Raw genomic sequence first — 15,662 nt, 5'->3', positions numbered from 1 at the left:
CTGGTAGCATGGGTCAAGTGGGGAGCAGACTTTAGTTTGTGTAAGACTTGGAAAGCAGCAGCAGTGGATGTTGAAACTTCTTTGTTTTCCTAGATTCTCGACTATCTCTTTGCACATGGACAACTTTGTGAGAAGGGCTTCGACCCTCTGTTGGTGGAAGAGGCTTTGGAAATGCACCAGTGTTCAGAAGAAAAGGTGAGAACCCTAAGGCTAAGGAACTGCCAAGTCTCCCAGCCTTATCTTGAATCCCACTGAGGGAAAGGGGAAAATTGACCCTGGGCTAAAAGTTTAGCCAAACTTTTGGATGACTGGGAAGCTTGCTGGTCTCATTGTTGTCCCAGGGAACAGCTGTTTGGGAGCCTGCATGGTGGGCATGGGTGGAGGGACCCAGAGCTCAGCAGGTGAGCAGACAGGCTGAGGTGTCAAACTTGTGACTGCCGCTCCCAAAGGGACCTCATGGAGACAGGTGGCTCTGGCTAGAGGACGTGGGATCCCTTTGCAGAGAGAAATGCCTGTTTGCTCTGCTCTGTTGGACGGCTGGACCTTTTTCTTTAATCTCTCTTCTCATCTCCCTTAGATGATGGAGTTTCTTCAGTTAATGAGCAAATTTAAGGAAATGGGCTTTGAACTGAAGGACATTAAGGAAGCGTTGGTATTACACAACAATGACCAGGACAATGCTTTGGAAGACCTCATGGCCCGGGCAGGAGCCAGCTGAGACTTGGCCCTGCCACGGAACCAGCACCCCCAGGAAACCCTGCAGAGCCCACCTGTGGGAAGGCGAAGGGGCACAAACTGCTGAATTTTCCTTTGGGCTTAGCGCGTCAGGTGTGGAGACTGTGCTTGACAGTGTCCGAGTAGGGCCTGAGCTGGAGAGAAAGGGCAGGAATGGGTGTGTGAGCGCTCCTAGAACTGGCCTGGCTCCTTCTATCTTACATGTATTTATATTTTGAGAAGTGTCCTTCCCCCCTTGGCCCTCCAGAAAGTCTACCTTTGTCTTTTCTGGGGTTTTCTGTGGTTAGCCCTGGCCTGGCTGCCAAGAGGCGTCCAGGAGAAGGGGTGAGAGGGCCAAACTCAGTGCTGCTCTGGGATTAGATCTGCCCTGTCCCCACAGTGGTGGACTGAACTCTAATCCGTGTTGAGTGCAAGTGAAATGTTCCTCTGGAGTTTCCTTTCCCCCTCACCGAGGTCTCTTAGTGTTACACTGGTTCTGCGATGTCTGAGGTGTGAAGGATGCGCTTTTCTCCAGGGGCCCCGAGTTGAAAGCATCCCCAGCCGGCAGTTGCTGGATGGGTACCATGCTGGTGTGGTTGGGCCAGTCTCTGCTGCCCAAGGCTGTAGAGCCCCCATTGTGGGAAGCAGCCATCAGTTTGATCCTTGGCCCCTTTCCTGCACATTCGGTGGGTGGGACAGCAGGCCATGGTGGGATTGCCCAATACTAACTGCACTTCCGTTCTCCCTGGACAGCATCTCCCTGCGGCCCACTGCTTTAGAATGACACAATTAGTAACACCTAGTCATAAAAATCAGTCTCTTTGGTTTGTTTTGTATTATGTTGAACATCATTAAAAACCTAAATACAAAGAATATACAGTCTTGAATCTAAAATAATTTGCTAACTATTTTGATTCTTCAGAAGAGTACTACTAATAAAAATCTAAAAGGTTTATCTTGCTGTGCTGATCTCCTTATTGCCGGGGGCTGTTTCACTGAGGGTGAGTGGGTGGTGCAGGGACTGCGGGCTGAGATTTGCTGGAGCGGGGCTGTCACCTCAGTCCTTTCTCCCCACTGCAGGCCTGCAGCCCTGGTTTGTGGTTTGCCAAGGAGGCCCAGATAAGCGTCTGTTTAGGTCTGACCTAACTCAGTCTGGGCAAGAGACAGGATTTCCTGTAAGACTGACTGGAAGTGGGATGGACTGGACCTTCAGAGGAATCACCCAAGAAATGAGGAAGAGGTCCCTGTGAACTCTGTGTCCCAGGTGTGCTGGACTTCAACATCTGTCAAACCTAGATGCATCCCTACAGTTTTTTGTTCTTATACTCCTGACTGGGCGTGGATCTCCTTGAAGAGGCTGTAGACTTAGGGCTGAGAGGCACCAACTGGAGGCAGGATGCCCTCTGGTGGTCAAAGGGTGGATCAGGCCTGATTGCTGCAGGCTGGAGAAAGCCACTCTGCCTTTTAAAACCTTAAAAAAGTTATTGTTTACCTGAAGGAAATGAGAGGTCACATGGTAATGGGCATCAGGGTCCAGGCTGTACAAATACTAGTTTGTCCCTCTGCAGCCTGGGAAACTGATGGGCACCTGGAGGCCTCTCCTCGTCTTGAGCTTCTTCCTGCTGAAAAAATGTACAAGTAGAACCCAGAGCTGGGAGGAAGTTGAGTCGGAAGCCTCAGACTGTTGACAGGAGTACAGAATACAGGCCTGTGAGAGGCAGGTGGCTGGGGTGCCCCGGGGAGGAGACTTGGGGCCCTCCAGCTCTTCAGGTGCTCCATGGAGACTGTGGAATCGGCAAAGTGAGGGTATTACATAGCTTGTCACCCCTGCAAAAGCCAGCAATGGGAAAAGAATGCAGTGTCATAAGCACCCTCTTGTGTCTCAAAGCTAGACTGCAGGAAGGGACCTGTAAAGCAAAAAACCTGTCACATCTGCTACTGAAGACACAACAAAGTTTATTTTGAATTTGAAAAATCTCACTAGCAATGCCGTTTTAGCCTGCAGCCATTGTTTTAGTCTTCAAAGACAGGTGCAGAATGGAGCTGATAAAGCTCCTGGGTCAGTGTGCTGCCCTTCCCGGGACTGTGACCTCCAAGTATGTTCCTCCAAAGGGTCAGTAGAGCAATGCTCTTCTAGCTCTGACAGGAAGAACCAAGTCTTCCATCTGGTTTTTCCTCTCACTCCTGTACCTGGAACTGGGGAAGGATGGCAGTCTGGCCCTGACAGGAGTGGGGGCGGGGTCCATTCGAGGCCAGTGTATTCAGATGAGGTTAGCACAGACAGCGGATGCTGCTATGTGCAGGGTGGGCCTGACACAGGCCGCCTCCAGCCACTAAGAGTCCAGTACAGTGACCTGCACTGCCCCTGCGGGCCACCAGAACCTTGCTTTAAGACGCCACTGTCCTCTCTGGTGCTGCAGCTGGCCTGTGGCAGGCAAGGTACAGCTGCAGCTGGCTCCTCAGACTCTGGATGCACTTGGACTTCAGGGCCATGATTTCATCCAACCGGGTCACAAAATCTTCAAAATCCTGAGAAAGGAAACAGGACAAATTTTTTTGCTCTTTTTGGCCCTCTGCCAGATCTCTCTTTGCTTCCCTCAAGGTTTCAGAACCTATGCTCCTTGCCCCCCTACTCCTCCCCTGAAAAACTATGTGGCAACAGTGCAGGATGGGCCCACTTCTGGTCTGAGACAGAGAGCATTGCCTCTAGTCCACATGTGGTCACTGTTAAGAGTTACGTGCAGGGGCCCCAACAAACCACTAGGAAGGCAGAGTCGTTGAGGATATAGGTTGAAACCATTCTAGCTTGGGAGTGGGGAGCGCAGTAGCATGTTCCGGCAGTACCTGTCCCGTCGGAGTGGCAAGAGAAGCACAAAGCCCCAACAGTGCTGTGTATGACGGTGACCCTTACATACACATGACCATGGTAAACAAGGATGACCATCCAAATGAGTTACAAATCGATTCTTAACAGATCAAGTGTCCGGCCAAGGCCACTTACATTAGTTGCTAGCTGGCTCATCAGGGTCTCCTCCTTGAGTCCCAGCTCGGCCATTTCATCCAGCTGTTCCTGGTGTGCCTGAATGACCACCTGCCTGGGAACACCAGAGGGGGACACCATCTTGCTCTGGGCCTCCCATCCTCTTCTGGACAGCTGTCCAGCCATGAGGGGGGTCAAGGATTTGAGCAAACCCAGCTTATCACTTTACTTCCTTACTCATTTACTCTTCTCAGGACTAGTCAAGGGATCAAGGAGTACCAAGCAAGATAAGGAGAAGCAAACCCAGTGCTATGGCTCAATGCTAAATCCTACCCATCTGGTAGCTGGTTCCCATCCTGGCTGCTTTACTTCCCATTCAGCTCCCTGTGTGGACTGAGACAGTAGTAGAGGATGGTTGGGACCCTGTACCACGTGGGAGACCCGGAAGAAGTTCCTGGCTCCTGGCTTTGGATCAGCTCAGCTCTAGCTATTATGGCCACTTGGGGAGCGAACCAGTGGATGGAAGATCCTTCTCTTATCTCTTTCTCTGTAAATCTGACCTGCCTTTCTAATTAAAGAGAGAGAGAAACGCCAGAGGCTCCTCAGTTGTCCCCAGCCCGAGGGATGGGGCTGGGTGCTGCTTCTCCAGAGGTGCTATTCACGCCTCATGGCTGCGCTGAGAAAGGCTTTCATGGCTGTACTCAGCGCTGCTGGCATGTGTGGCACCAGCTGGGGGCCTGTTGCCTAGTCTGCTAACATTTCTACTTCCTGTGGGGGATACAGGGACAAATTTGGACTAACAATGGAAGGAGCTGCCTTTTTCCAGACTCTAAGTATGAACAGAAACTATGGGGCAGCAAGGCTCCACTTTGGTGGCCTTCAGCACTGATCTGGGGTAGGGGGAGAGTGCCAGCAGGGCTCCAGTTTTGGGGAGAGAGTCCAGCTTACTGTGCTTGCTCCACAGTGGACTGGTGGAGTGTCCCTGCCGTCACGGGAGAGCAGCTGGTGACCAGGGGAGAGTCAGGCGTCAGGAAGTGCCTCGAGATGGGCCTCCGCTTGAGCCACATGATGTCCTTGTCGCAGCCAGGCTCGTTGATGGAGTCTGCAGACGGAACCCGCTCCTGCCAGCCAAGCCCAGCAGGTGGCTTTCTCTCCTGGGCCCAGTACTGCTCAGCTGCTTCATTTCTTCCTTTCTGTGCAGGTTCAGAACAGGGCACCCCAATATGTAAGGTAGAAAAGGGCTTTCCCAGGAGATGCCAGGAGGCATCCAACTCTCTCTCAGCATCTGCATCATAGCACTCACTACCTGTGTGGTCCCGGGGGGAGAAGCATGCGGTCTCTCTGCTCTGGCTGGCCACTCCCAGGCTGCCCTCTGTGATGGGCAGCCTGTCAGGTGGGTGCTGACGAATGGGTGATGGGGATAGAGCTGGCAGACTGCCACTGGGCTTGTCATCAGGAGGAGACGAGGACAGCCACAGGCGGGCGGTTGCTGAAGACACGGGCAGGGCTGCCTCCTGTTCACCAGATGACGCTGTGCAGCCCACAGCTGGTACCCCTGTGTTCTCGACCCCACCCCGGGCCAGCTGCTCCAAGGGAAAGGTGGTCTTGTCTTCTGGGGTCTCCAGGAGGGACACGGTGAGTGGAGCCATTAGGCCAGAAGCGTATTCAGAGCCCGTCTCTGACTGCCCTCCAGAACACTCCTGGAAAGGGCTGCTGCTTCTCACGGTCCGATCTAGGCGAGCTGGGTAGTCACTGCCAGCACTTGGAGGGGAAGTGACTGAGGCTCTTTGGTCTGGGGATACAGAAAAAGCAAAAGCATCTTCCCCAGGGGGTGGTGAGCTGTCCACTGCCTGCCCAGCAATTCCGCACCTGAATGCATCCTGTCTGCAAGCGAAGGGTGGACTTCCTCTATTTTGTCTGACCACAAAATCGGCCTGGGAGCAGGAGGTTCTCTCAGCCAGGCTGTCCTCTGCAGAAGGCCCCGAGCAGGAGGAGTGCTCTCTGCTCCAGTCCGCGGACACCTTCCCTGGGCTGGGGCTGAGTGCTGCTCCTCTGTGGCTTTGGGATCCTCTCGAGCACACCCAGCTTCCAGCCTTCTCCTCAGCATCTGGCTTGGGGCCAAAAAGGAGTCCTTGCTGTCTCTCAGTCACGAGTTCCTCCGGCCCCGGGCTCCGACTCTGATGGAGGAAGAACGAGCCCTCACTGCTCTCCGCAGCGTGCTCCTGCTTTGTGCTCCTCTGGCTGGACACATGGGAGAAAGAATCTTCACTGAAGTCGCTGTCATCCGGCTCCTCTGCCTGGGCTCCCTCTGAGCTCTCGGAGTGACACTGCAGCGGAAGCGGGCCCTCCTTAGGGAGCTGATTCCCTGGGGGCCTGTACTGGCACAGAAACCTTTCCAGTGGCTGATAATTGAGCTTCTGCTGGAGGAGAGGTGGCTGCTGGAACTGCTGGTGATAAAAGCGCAAATGTTCCTCTCTTTCCTTCTGGTGTGGGGGAATGTTTGTCCAGGCTCCGGAAGCAGGCCAGGCTGGCACAGCCTCCTGGCTGCACTGACTGTCCTCTGCTAAGTGGTAGGTGCTTCCAAAGCAGAGCTCGACTCGGGACATAAGCTGCTTCTGCACTGGCTGCACGGTCTGCACCTTCTTGCACTTGGTGGGCAGCTTTACCTGTGCGAGGCCTTCTGGGCAAAGCGTCCTGCCTTCCCACGCCAGGCTAGTTTTGTTGCCCATTTGACTTCTCTCAGAGTACAGTGGTACAGACTCTTCCTCCCTCTTCTTAGCCAGATGTCCAAGCCGAGAGGCTCCTTTCATAGGGCCAGTCTGTATGCCCCACTCCTGGGGAGGACTTCCTCTGGAGCCACCTCTTTTACCAGGAACTTTTGGCCCAGAAGCCAAGGGGATGTTGGGTGGGTGGCTGGCTAGAGGGTGGACCTTCCCTCTTGTGGAGCCAGGGGCCACCGGGAGTGACTGCAGAAGGCCCAGCTTGACTTTTTTTGGAGAACATTTGTCCCCTGGCAGGGCTGCAGGGGGGCTCTGAATTCTTTTTGGAGAGGAGTTTCCTGGTGAATGATTTCGACTGGGGGTTGCAGCGTAGCACTTAATGCCTTTCTTTAGTTCTTTGACACTGCAAATAAACCATTTCATGATAAATGTGTATTACAAGCACAGGCAGATTTTTTTTTTTTTTTTAATGCGGGGGAGAGAGTAAGAGAAAAGGTATATTCTACTTCAGCATGAGATATGTGCTTGGCTCCTGAGTTAAACAGGGTCAGGGCAGTGTTCCAACACAGCTAATAAAGCCACCACTTACAGAGATAGCATCTTAAAATGGAGTGCTGGCACACATCCCAGTGACTCTGCTTCTGATCCAGCTCCCTGCAAATACACCTGAGAAAGCAAATGACAGTCCAAAGATTTGGCCCCTTTTCACCTACACAGGAGACCTGAATGGAGGTCCAGGTCCCTGACTTCAGCATGGCACAGCTCCGCTTGGGAAGTACAGCCATTTGGGGAGTGACCCACGTGATGGAAGATCTGTGGGCGTGTGTGTGTGTGTGTGTGTCTCCCTCTTTGTCATTCTACCTTTAAATAAGTAATTCTTAAAAACCAGGGAGTGGCGTGATAGTGTAGTGGTTTAAAGTCCTCACCTTGAACACGCCGGGATCCCATATGGGCGCCGGTTCTAATCCTGGCAACTCTACTTCCCATCCAGCTCCCTGCTTGTGGCCTGGGAAGGCAGTCGAGGACAGGCCAAAGCTTTGGGACCCTGTACCCGCATGGGAAACCTGCAGTAAAGTTCCTGGTTCCTGGCTTTGGATCGGCACAGCACCGGCTATTGTGGTCACTTGGGGAGTGAATTATTGGATGGAAGATCTTCCTCTCTGTCTCTTCTCCTCTCTGTATATCTGACTTTGTAATAAAAATAAAATAAATCTTTAAAAAATGAGATTTACTTATGGGGTCAGTGCTGTGGCACACCATCTGTGGTGCCAACATCCTATATGGGCACCAGTTTGGGTTCTGGCCACACCCCTTCCAATTCTGTTGCCTGCTGGTATGCTTGGAAAGGATGACCTGGGGATTGGGCCCCTGCCACCCACATGAGAGACTCAGACGAAGTTCTAGGCTCCTGGAGTCATCATGGCCCCGTCCTGGCCACTGTGGCCATTTGGAAAGTAAGCCAGCTGATGGAAAATCCATGTCTTCTTTCATTTCTCTCTTCCTTTCTTTTTCTCTCCCAGACTCCTGTAACTGATAAAATTTTTTAAAGAATTTACTTGAAATTCAATTTACTTGTTTGAAACAGGTTAGAACAGGAAGGAGGAGCAGACCTATCTTCCACCAGCTGGTTATGCCCCAAATGGCCACAATTGCTGGGCCTGATCCAGGCTGAAGCCAGGAGCCTGGAACTCCATCTGGATATCTCACATGGGTAGCAAGGGCCCAAGCGCTTGTGCCATCTTCCACTGCTTTCCTAGCACATCTGCATGAGATTGGAACCGGAGCAGCCAGGACTTATATGGGATGCTGATGTTGCAAGCAGCATCTTCATCTTGCTGTACCGCATCTCTGACCTTGAAGTCCCTTCATATTCATGCAGGGCCCAGACTGCTTCCTGCAGATGGACCAACTCAGGAATTCATGTTCAACAGTGAGAACCTTCTTTTTCTACAAACCAAAACCTCTTTCAGTCATTTTTGGAAAAATGAGCTCTTCCAATCTGCTCGATCCTTCAGGAAGCAAAATCTCCAGAAATAATAAGCTGGCTTGTGCAAGTTCTGTTAAGGGAAGAATGATTTGTCTGTACACAAGGTTTTGCAGCACCACTGATATTTTGCACTGAACAGTGTTTGCTGTCCGGGCTGCCCTGGGTACAGCAGGGTGGTTAGCAGCGACCTTGGCCACCACCCACCAGATGCCAGCAGCACTTCCCTTCCATCTCTACCAAGAACCATTTCTTACCCACCCTGCTGTACAAAACACATGGAACCATAGTGTGAGAAAGCAGACGATGGCGGACACCTGAGTCAACCCAGAAAAACCCTGACCAGTGAGTCAGATGTGGCAGCTCTGTCATCAATTCCTGACGAGTCTGTGGAAGTCTCTCACCCCTTCTCTAACACTTCAGTTTCCACTAGCCACCGAGAAGCCACTGATGGCGTCAGTCTGAATAGGCATACCTGCTCCAAGGACAGGGTTACAGAGCTCAGGGCCAGAACCTTATGCATGTGTGAGATACATGCACACACAAACACACACACCCAAAGCCTATGGCACGGGAGCCGACTTACCGGTCGGCGTAACGCAAGGTGTTCAGGGTGTGTTCAGTGGCTACATGGCTTGGTGAAATGTTGGCGATCATGCAGGTTTTGGCATTACCAATGAAAGAGTCCTTCAGTACCTGTATGACACAGAAGGCAGGGCACAAAGTCAACAACAGACGGTGCCTGCTGCTCAGGAGCAGAACCCCTGGGCTGCATTTCCCCTGTCCACAGGAGGCCATTCACAAGCGGAAACATCAAGGATCAACCAGCACTCAACTCACCCTTTACCAAAGAATTACAAAAACAGCATTTTAAAAAGCTAGCATTTTTTGCCAGTAGGATTAAAAAAAGACTGATGATCCTGTATACTGTGAGGGCCCAGAGAAATACATGGCTGTGAACCATGGCCCATGTACTGGGAAAAGCTTACTGGAATAAGTGATATGTATTCAAATATAAAAAATATACACATTATTGATTTGGCAATTACACTACTAGGACTTTATCCTAAGCAGATAATTGCTTTAAAAAAAGGCATACACAGGATATTCATTACAAAATTATATATAATTTAGGAGTCCATACACATATAACAGACAACTATAAAACAATTAAAACTTCTCCCAAAATAGGAGGAAAAAAAGAAAATTTGGAAACAATGGTCTTACGAACTTTCCCCTAAACCTCGGTCCTTCCCACCCTAATCAGCTATGTAAACATCATCAAAACTAAAACAAACAAAAAAATTTAAAACTGATTGTGTTTATAAGAATATGTAAAGAAATCTGAAACTTAAAGCTTTGACAGCACAGTGTGTTAAGCCACTGCCTGCAGTGCTGGCATGACAACTCCTGAGTCAGGATAGAATTCTAACCATTCCACTTCTGATCCAGTTTCCTGAGAAAGCACCTGGGAAGGAAGATGGCCCGAGTGCCTGGGCCCCTGTCACCCATGCGGGAGACCTGGGTAGAGTTCCAGGCCCTTGGTCTTGGCCAGGCCTAGCCCTCAACACTGTGAGCTGGGCCCAGAGTCAGTGGATGGAATATATATCTCTCCATCTCTTCCTCTTTCTGTAACTTTGTCTTTCAAATGAATAAATCCTAAAAAGAAATATTTGAGTGAAAAAGACATATGACTCCACAATCCTGTGGCTACAGGGCAGAGATATCTAACGGATGCTCACTGCAGTGTGGCAGCAGCTATTACTGGGTGGCAGGAAGGATTTTAAGGTACCTTTGTCTTTGTATATACTGTTGGAATTATTTTTAAATTAGATAGAAGTACATTTTCTAGAGATGAGAAACCTATTTTAAAAATCATAGAGCAAGGGTAGCAAAGTAGGCTAATCCTCCATCTGAGGCTCTAGCATCCCATCTGAGTGCCAGTTCACATCCCGGATGCTCCGCTTCTGATGCAGCTCCCTGCTTATGGCTTGGGAAAGCAGTGGAGGATGACCTACATCTTGGGTCTCTACGCCCATCGTAGGAGACTCAAAAGAAGCTCCTGACTCCTGGCTCAAAATTAACACAGCTCTGGCTGTTGTGGTCATTTGAGGGGTGAACCAGTGGATATAAATTGTTTCTTTGTAAAATCTATCTTTTAAATAAAAATAAATAAACAAACAAAAATAGAGTCAAGGCAGGCTTGGGACTAGCCATGTAAGTTCTGAAATCATGTTGAAAAAGACAAAACCTAATGTAGCTGAGTTAGTTTTGTTTTAAAGTTCTATTTTATTAAAAGGCAGAATTAGCAAGAGACAAACACAGAGGGGGCAGATTTGTTGATTCACTCTCCAAAGGTTGAAGCCAGGAACCTGGAACTCTATCTGGGTCTCCCACAGGGCTGGAAGGGACCTTAGCAGGAAGCTGGATCAGAAGTGGAGAGGCAGGACTCAAACTAGTGCTTAGTGAGGATGCCGGCGTTGTAAGCAGCAGCTTAGTTCACTGTGCCACATTGCTATTCTAGGTCCTAGGAGGCCACCAGTCAGGCGACACAGAGTCGAATGCCTCCCACAGGCCAGGCTGCCTTCTCTCTGCAGCACAGGAAGATCTTCCACATGCCCCGTCCCGTGCACCACACAGAGTGCTGAGAGGAGCCCTGGGCTCCCGTAACCATCCTCGCAGTGGGGTGAGCCTAGACCCACGGCTCACTGGGCCACTCTCCTGCAGCCATCACAGTTGCTGCTTTAGTGTAAATGGATGCTGTGATGATAAACAGGCACATTTTCATGATGAAAACAAAACAAAACAAAAAGTAATTACCTGTAGTTCAAGAATAGTCATAATGTGCATAATTTTGGTGTAGTTTCTCTTATTGCATCTTTTTCAGATTATAAAAAAGCTAGTTTTATAGTCCTAATTTTATAACATGAAAAGTTAGTTCCACTTTTACCCTCTCTGCTACTCTACTGGATATATCTGATGCTAACCATTTCTTCTTCATCTTTTTGAAACTATCGTTTAGGGCAGCTACATATACAATCAAGCAAATGCTTTAAAATTATGTAGGTAATCACATTGGGACACTGTTCCGCGGCTTGTTGTTTATAACATAATAGAGCTTGGTTTTCTTTCAGCACATGGAGAAAACCTAACTCATTCTTTTGAACTGCAGCCAATTGTACTGAAACACAGCCAAGAAAGCACCCATTACAATCATACCCCCTCCTCAGAGACCCTACCACGTCAGCAACAGCACTGCTGCCATTCCAGTGGGGCCCCAGCTACCAGGTACAGCGGACAGCTCTACCGGAGCAAGTCCCTCATAGAAGCCCTCGCAGACTAATAGCTCCTGGTTCCTCCCCTTCTCTTGTCTAGCATCTTGCCTTGTTGGTGATGAATACTGTCTGAATGAAGCGTTTCTTGGAGTGGAAAATGGAACAAATAAATGAATCCACCAGAATAAGCTTAAGGCTCACATTTAGCTTACCTGAGTTAACTTGCTCTGCCTGAAGGGAGTATGGGTATGTTCCTGATCCAGGGCGCGGATACATTCCTTCAGCTGCAATAAGCAAATCAAATATGACATGCACAGAGACTAGGAGATCAGGTGCTCCATCCACAGCAAGCTATTTTTTCTTAAGCAAGGGAGGGTGGTGGCAAGAATTTGGTGCGGCATTTAGGATGTTTTTTGGGACATTCACGTTCCACACTAGTGCTCCTAGGGTCAAGCTCTGGCTTTGCTTCTGATTCCAGCTGCCTGGTGATGTGTACCCTGCGTGGCATCAGGGGACAACTTGAGTAGTTGGGTCCCTGACACCCACATGGGAGAAGTGTGAGTTCCCAACTCCTTCAAACTGATCTAGCCCTAGCTGCTGAGGACATTTAGGGACTGGACCAGTAGATGAGGTGTCTTTTTATACTTTTTTAAATTAAAAAGAAATGTGAAAGAGCTCCAAATAGCCGAATCTGGTACCATGTGGTTGAAATAGATTATAATCCAATGAATAAAGCAAATATCTATCTATTGATATGAGCAATCTTCAAAAACTTCACGGCAGCAGGTGGGCAGGGGAGGTGTAGACATCTGGCCCACTGGTTGAGATGCCAGTTGGGGTGCTGGTGTTCCGTGTCGGCACGCCTGGATCTGGTTCCTGGCTCTGGCTCCTGACTGCTGTTCAGGTGAGGTCTCTGAGAAGCAGCTGTAATGCTCATGTAGCTGACCTCAGATGCTGTCAGCTATTGCGGGCATCTAGAGCGAGGGGGCCAGCAGATGGGGAGCTGGTCTGTCTCTAATAAAAAAAAAGAAATCTTAAAGTTCACTGGGCAGGGTGCATGGTTTGTGGCATAATGGGCTAAGCCACCATTTGAAATGCTGTCACAGCATATCAGAGTGCTGGTTCAAGTCCTGGCTAATCTGCTTCCCATATAGGTTCCTGTTTAATGTCCCTGGGAAGGCAATAGGAGATGGCTCAAATGCCTGGGCCCCTGCTCCCCTCATTAAAGACCCAGTTAAAGTTCTTGGCTCCAAGCTTTAGCCGGCCTACCCCCGGCTTGCTGCATCCAACTGGGGAGTGAAACAGAGGATGGAGGCATGTGCATTCTATATATAATTGCCTTTCAAATAAATAAAACTAATCTTTCAAAAAATTATGTATACAAAAAAGGTTGATGGTAAACTTTCTAATAGAGGAATTAGTCTGATAATATTTAAATTTCTCTAGTCTTAAAATTACAAAAGGGACACTCAGAGATTCTATATCTTCGGATGTATTACTGTAGGAAGTCATGATTATTCTTGTCAAAAAAAAGAGCTCAAACCCGACCTAGCCTCTAGTTAATACTGCCCAATAGACACGTGAGCCACAGATGCAGATCATATGCATAATTTAACGTTTCTGTAGCAGGACTAGGCATGTGGCCAAGAGTCAGACACTTGTGTCTGGTATCAGCGTATCTGGGTTCACTATCCACGTTTGCTCCTGACCCCAGTTTCCTGCTATGGCAGACCTTGTGGAGAGAAAAGTGATTGTCCAAGTGACTGAGTTTCTGACACGCACATGGAAGACCTGGACTGTGTTCTGACTGTTGTGGGCATCTGGGGTATAAAGCAGCAAATGAGTGCTCTCTGTCTCTCACATAAATAAATAAAAAGTTAAAACCCCAATTTTCTAATAGCCCTATTTTTAAACTAAAAAGCAAATTATTGTTAATTTATATTTTATATAACCTACCTTATCTAACAAATTACTTCAACATGTAATACATATGAAAAAACCATTAGTGGCATTTTTTTTTTTTTGGTAGGTAATAAGCCTTCCAAATCTTTTTTTTTTAATTTTTTAAAAGATTTATTTATTTTTATTACAAAGTCAGATATACAGAGAGGAGAAAAGACAGATAGGAAGGTCTGATGGTTCACTCCCCAAGTGGCCGAAACGGCTAGAGCTGAGCCAATCTGAAGCCAGGAGCCTCTTCCGGGTTTCCCAAGTAGTGCAGGGTCCCAAGGCTTTGGGCCATCCTCAACTGCTTTCCCAGGCTACAAACAGGGAGCTGGATGGGAAGTGGGGCAGCCAGGATTAGAACTGGCGCCCATAGGAGATCCTAGTGGTGCGTGCTAGGCGAGTACTTTAACCACTACTCTATCGCTCCGGGCCCTTGTTCATATCTTAATTTGAACAAGTCAACTGTAAACAGATATTTATGGGAAATAGAAAAGATATTTATGAGATAATAAGAGAAATTATAATATTTACTAGAAAATAGGTAACATTAAAGAATTTTTTAAAAAGATGTATTTATTTTAAAGGCAGAATTACAGAGAGAAAGAGAGAGACATGGAAAGACTGAGGAATCTTCCATCTGTTAGTTCACTCTCCAAAATGGCTGCAAGGGCTGGGGCTGGGGCAAGCAAAGCCAGGAGCTTCATCGGGCTTCCATCATGAGTGCAGGGCTGATGGACTGGTGCAGACATGTTAGCAGGGAGCTGGCTCGGAAGTGGCGCAGCAGCATGTGACCTAGCACCCAAATGGGAGACTGGCACTGCAGGGAGCAGCTTAATCTGTTCCATCACAATGCCAGTTCCAGAAAACAGTATTATGATTATATTAAAAATAAGAGACCTCAGGCCCGGCGCCGTGGCCTAGCGGCTAAAGTCCTCACCTTGAACGCGCCAGGATCCCATATGGGCTCCGGTTCTAATCCTGGAAGCTTCACTTCCCATCCAGCTCCCTGCTTGGGACCTGGGAAAACAGTCAAGGATGGCCCAAAGCTTTGGGACCCTGCACCTGAGTGGGAGACCTGGAGGAAAGTTCCTGGTATCAGATCAGCACAGCACCGGCCATTGTAGTCACTTGGGGATGAGTCATCGGACAGATCTTCCTCTCTGTCTCTCCTCCTCTCTGTATATTTTATTTTGTAATAAAAATAAATAAATCTTTATTAAAAAAAATAAGAGACCTCGTATTTTTTTAGACACTGAAATCGTTACACTATTTGTTTTACTGTTTGAAAAACTAACACAATTTTAAAACTTTTTGGGGGGAGGGAAGTTTACTAAATTAACCATTCAGTGACTGCAGAAATACTTCTGTCCCTGATGGGGATTGACCAGAGAAGGCAGGGAGGGGGAACAAATTGCTTAGAACTGTCAAAAGTCTGACTGGATGGCTTCCACGGCCAAGCCCAGAGTTCCATGAGCAGGTAAGAGCTTGCCTGCTGCTTGGATTCCCCAGCCCCTTTCACCCTCATCACCCTTATCTCCTCTGGCTTCCGGTAAAGGGCAAAAGTCTCTCAAGAAGGAATTTTAGAGTAAATATTGTGAACAACTTACAGCCAAAAGACTCTGGTTTATCTCTGCACCTTCCATCTTGGTCTGCCTGTCTGAGTCCCTGGCATCTGCTGCTCTTTCACTGCCAGCCAAGTCAATAAACGAGATCCTGGAGAAGAGAAACAGCAGGAATGATTTCTTGGGGGTTTGTTGACATTCTGCGACCTCAGGAAGAGATTAATTCTGGCTCATCCTTGGGAAAGAAAAAAAACATTACTGTCAGCATTCCAGAAGGAGCACAAGATTCTGACCTGTCAGCTGCTGCTGGCACCCTTCACTCAGACACTTCTGTTGGCTTTAATTATTTTTTTGAGAACAAAAGAAGTAAAATTAACAAAATATTTTTTCCATAAGGCTAAATCATCACAATGCAAATCACTTTTGTGACCACTTAGATAATGAAATAAAAACTTTTTTGGGCTACTTTCCAGCTTAGAG

General features: G+C 48.5%; 2 protein-coding genes across 4 annotated transcripts in view; one reads left to right on the top strand and one right to left on the bottom strand.

The window, feature by feature from the left end:
* UBAP1 (ubiquitin associated protein 1) overlaps positions 1–1,667 on the top strand; it is a 57,677-nt gene extending 56,010 nt beyond the window's left edge. For all 3 annotated transcript variants that reach the window (XM_040963830.1, XM_040963832.1, XM_040963831.1), the window contains exons 6-7: positions 94–195; positions 578–1,667. In XM_040963830.1, the coding sequence (XP_040819764.1) occupies positions 94–195; positions 578–718 (243 nt within the window). In that variant the 3' untranslated portion in view covers positions 719–1,667. The remainder of the gene's footprint in view (positions 1–93; positions 196–577) is intronic.
* Positions 1,668–3,102: 1,435 nt separating this feature from the next.
* Positions 3,103–15,662, bottom strand: part of KIF24 (kinesin family member 24) — a 45,136-nt gene continuing 32,576 nt past the window's right edge. Inside the window, exons 8-13 of the mRNA XM_040963829.1 lie at positions 15,228–15,333; positions 11,886–11,957; positions 8,985–9,094; positions 4,643–6,817; positions 3,716–3,809; positions 3,103–3,243 (exon numbers count right to left, since the gene is read on the bottom strand). Of these exons, the coding sequence (XP_040819763.1) occupies positions 3,103–3,243; positions 3,716–3,809; positions 4,643–6,817; positions 8,985–9,094; positions 11,886–11,957; positions 15,228–15,333 (2,698 nt within the window). The remainder of the gene's footprint in view (positions 3,244–3,715; positions 3,810–4,642; positions 6,818–8,984; positions 9,095–11,885; positions 11,958–15,227; positions 15,334–15,662) is intronic.

The sequence above is a fragment of the Ochotona curzoniae genome, unplaced genomic scaffold, assembly GCF_017591425.1.
Source record: "Ochotona curzoniae isolate NIBS_2020 unplaced genomic scaffold, NIBS_Ocur_1.0 scaffold_3208, whole genome shotgun sequence".
NCBI lineage: Eukaryota > Metazoa > Chordata > Mammalia > Lagomorpha > Ochotonidae > Ochotona > Ochotona curzoniae.
Note: the sequence above shows the minus strand (reverse complement) of the source record. Positions and strands in the feature narration are given on the sequence as shown.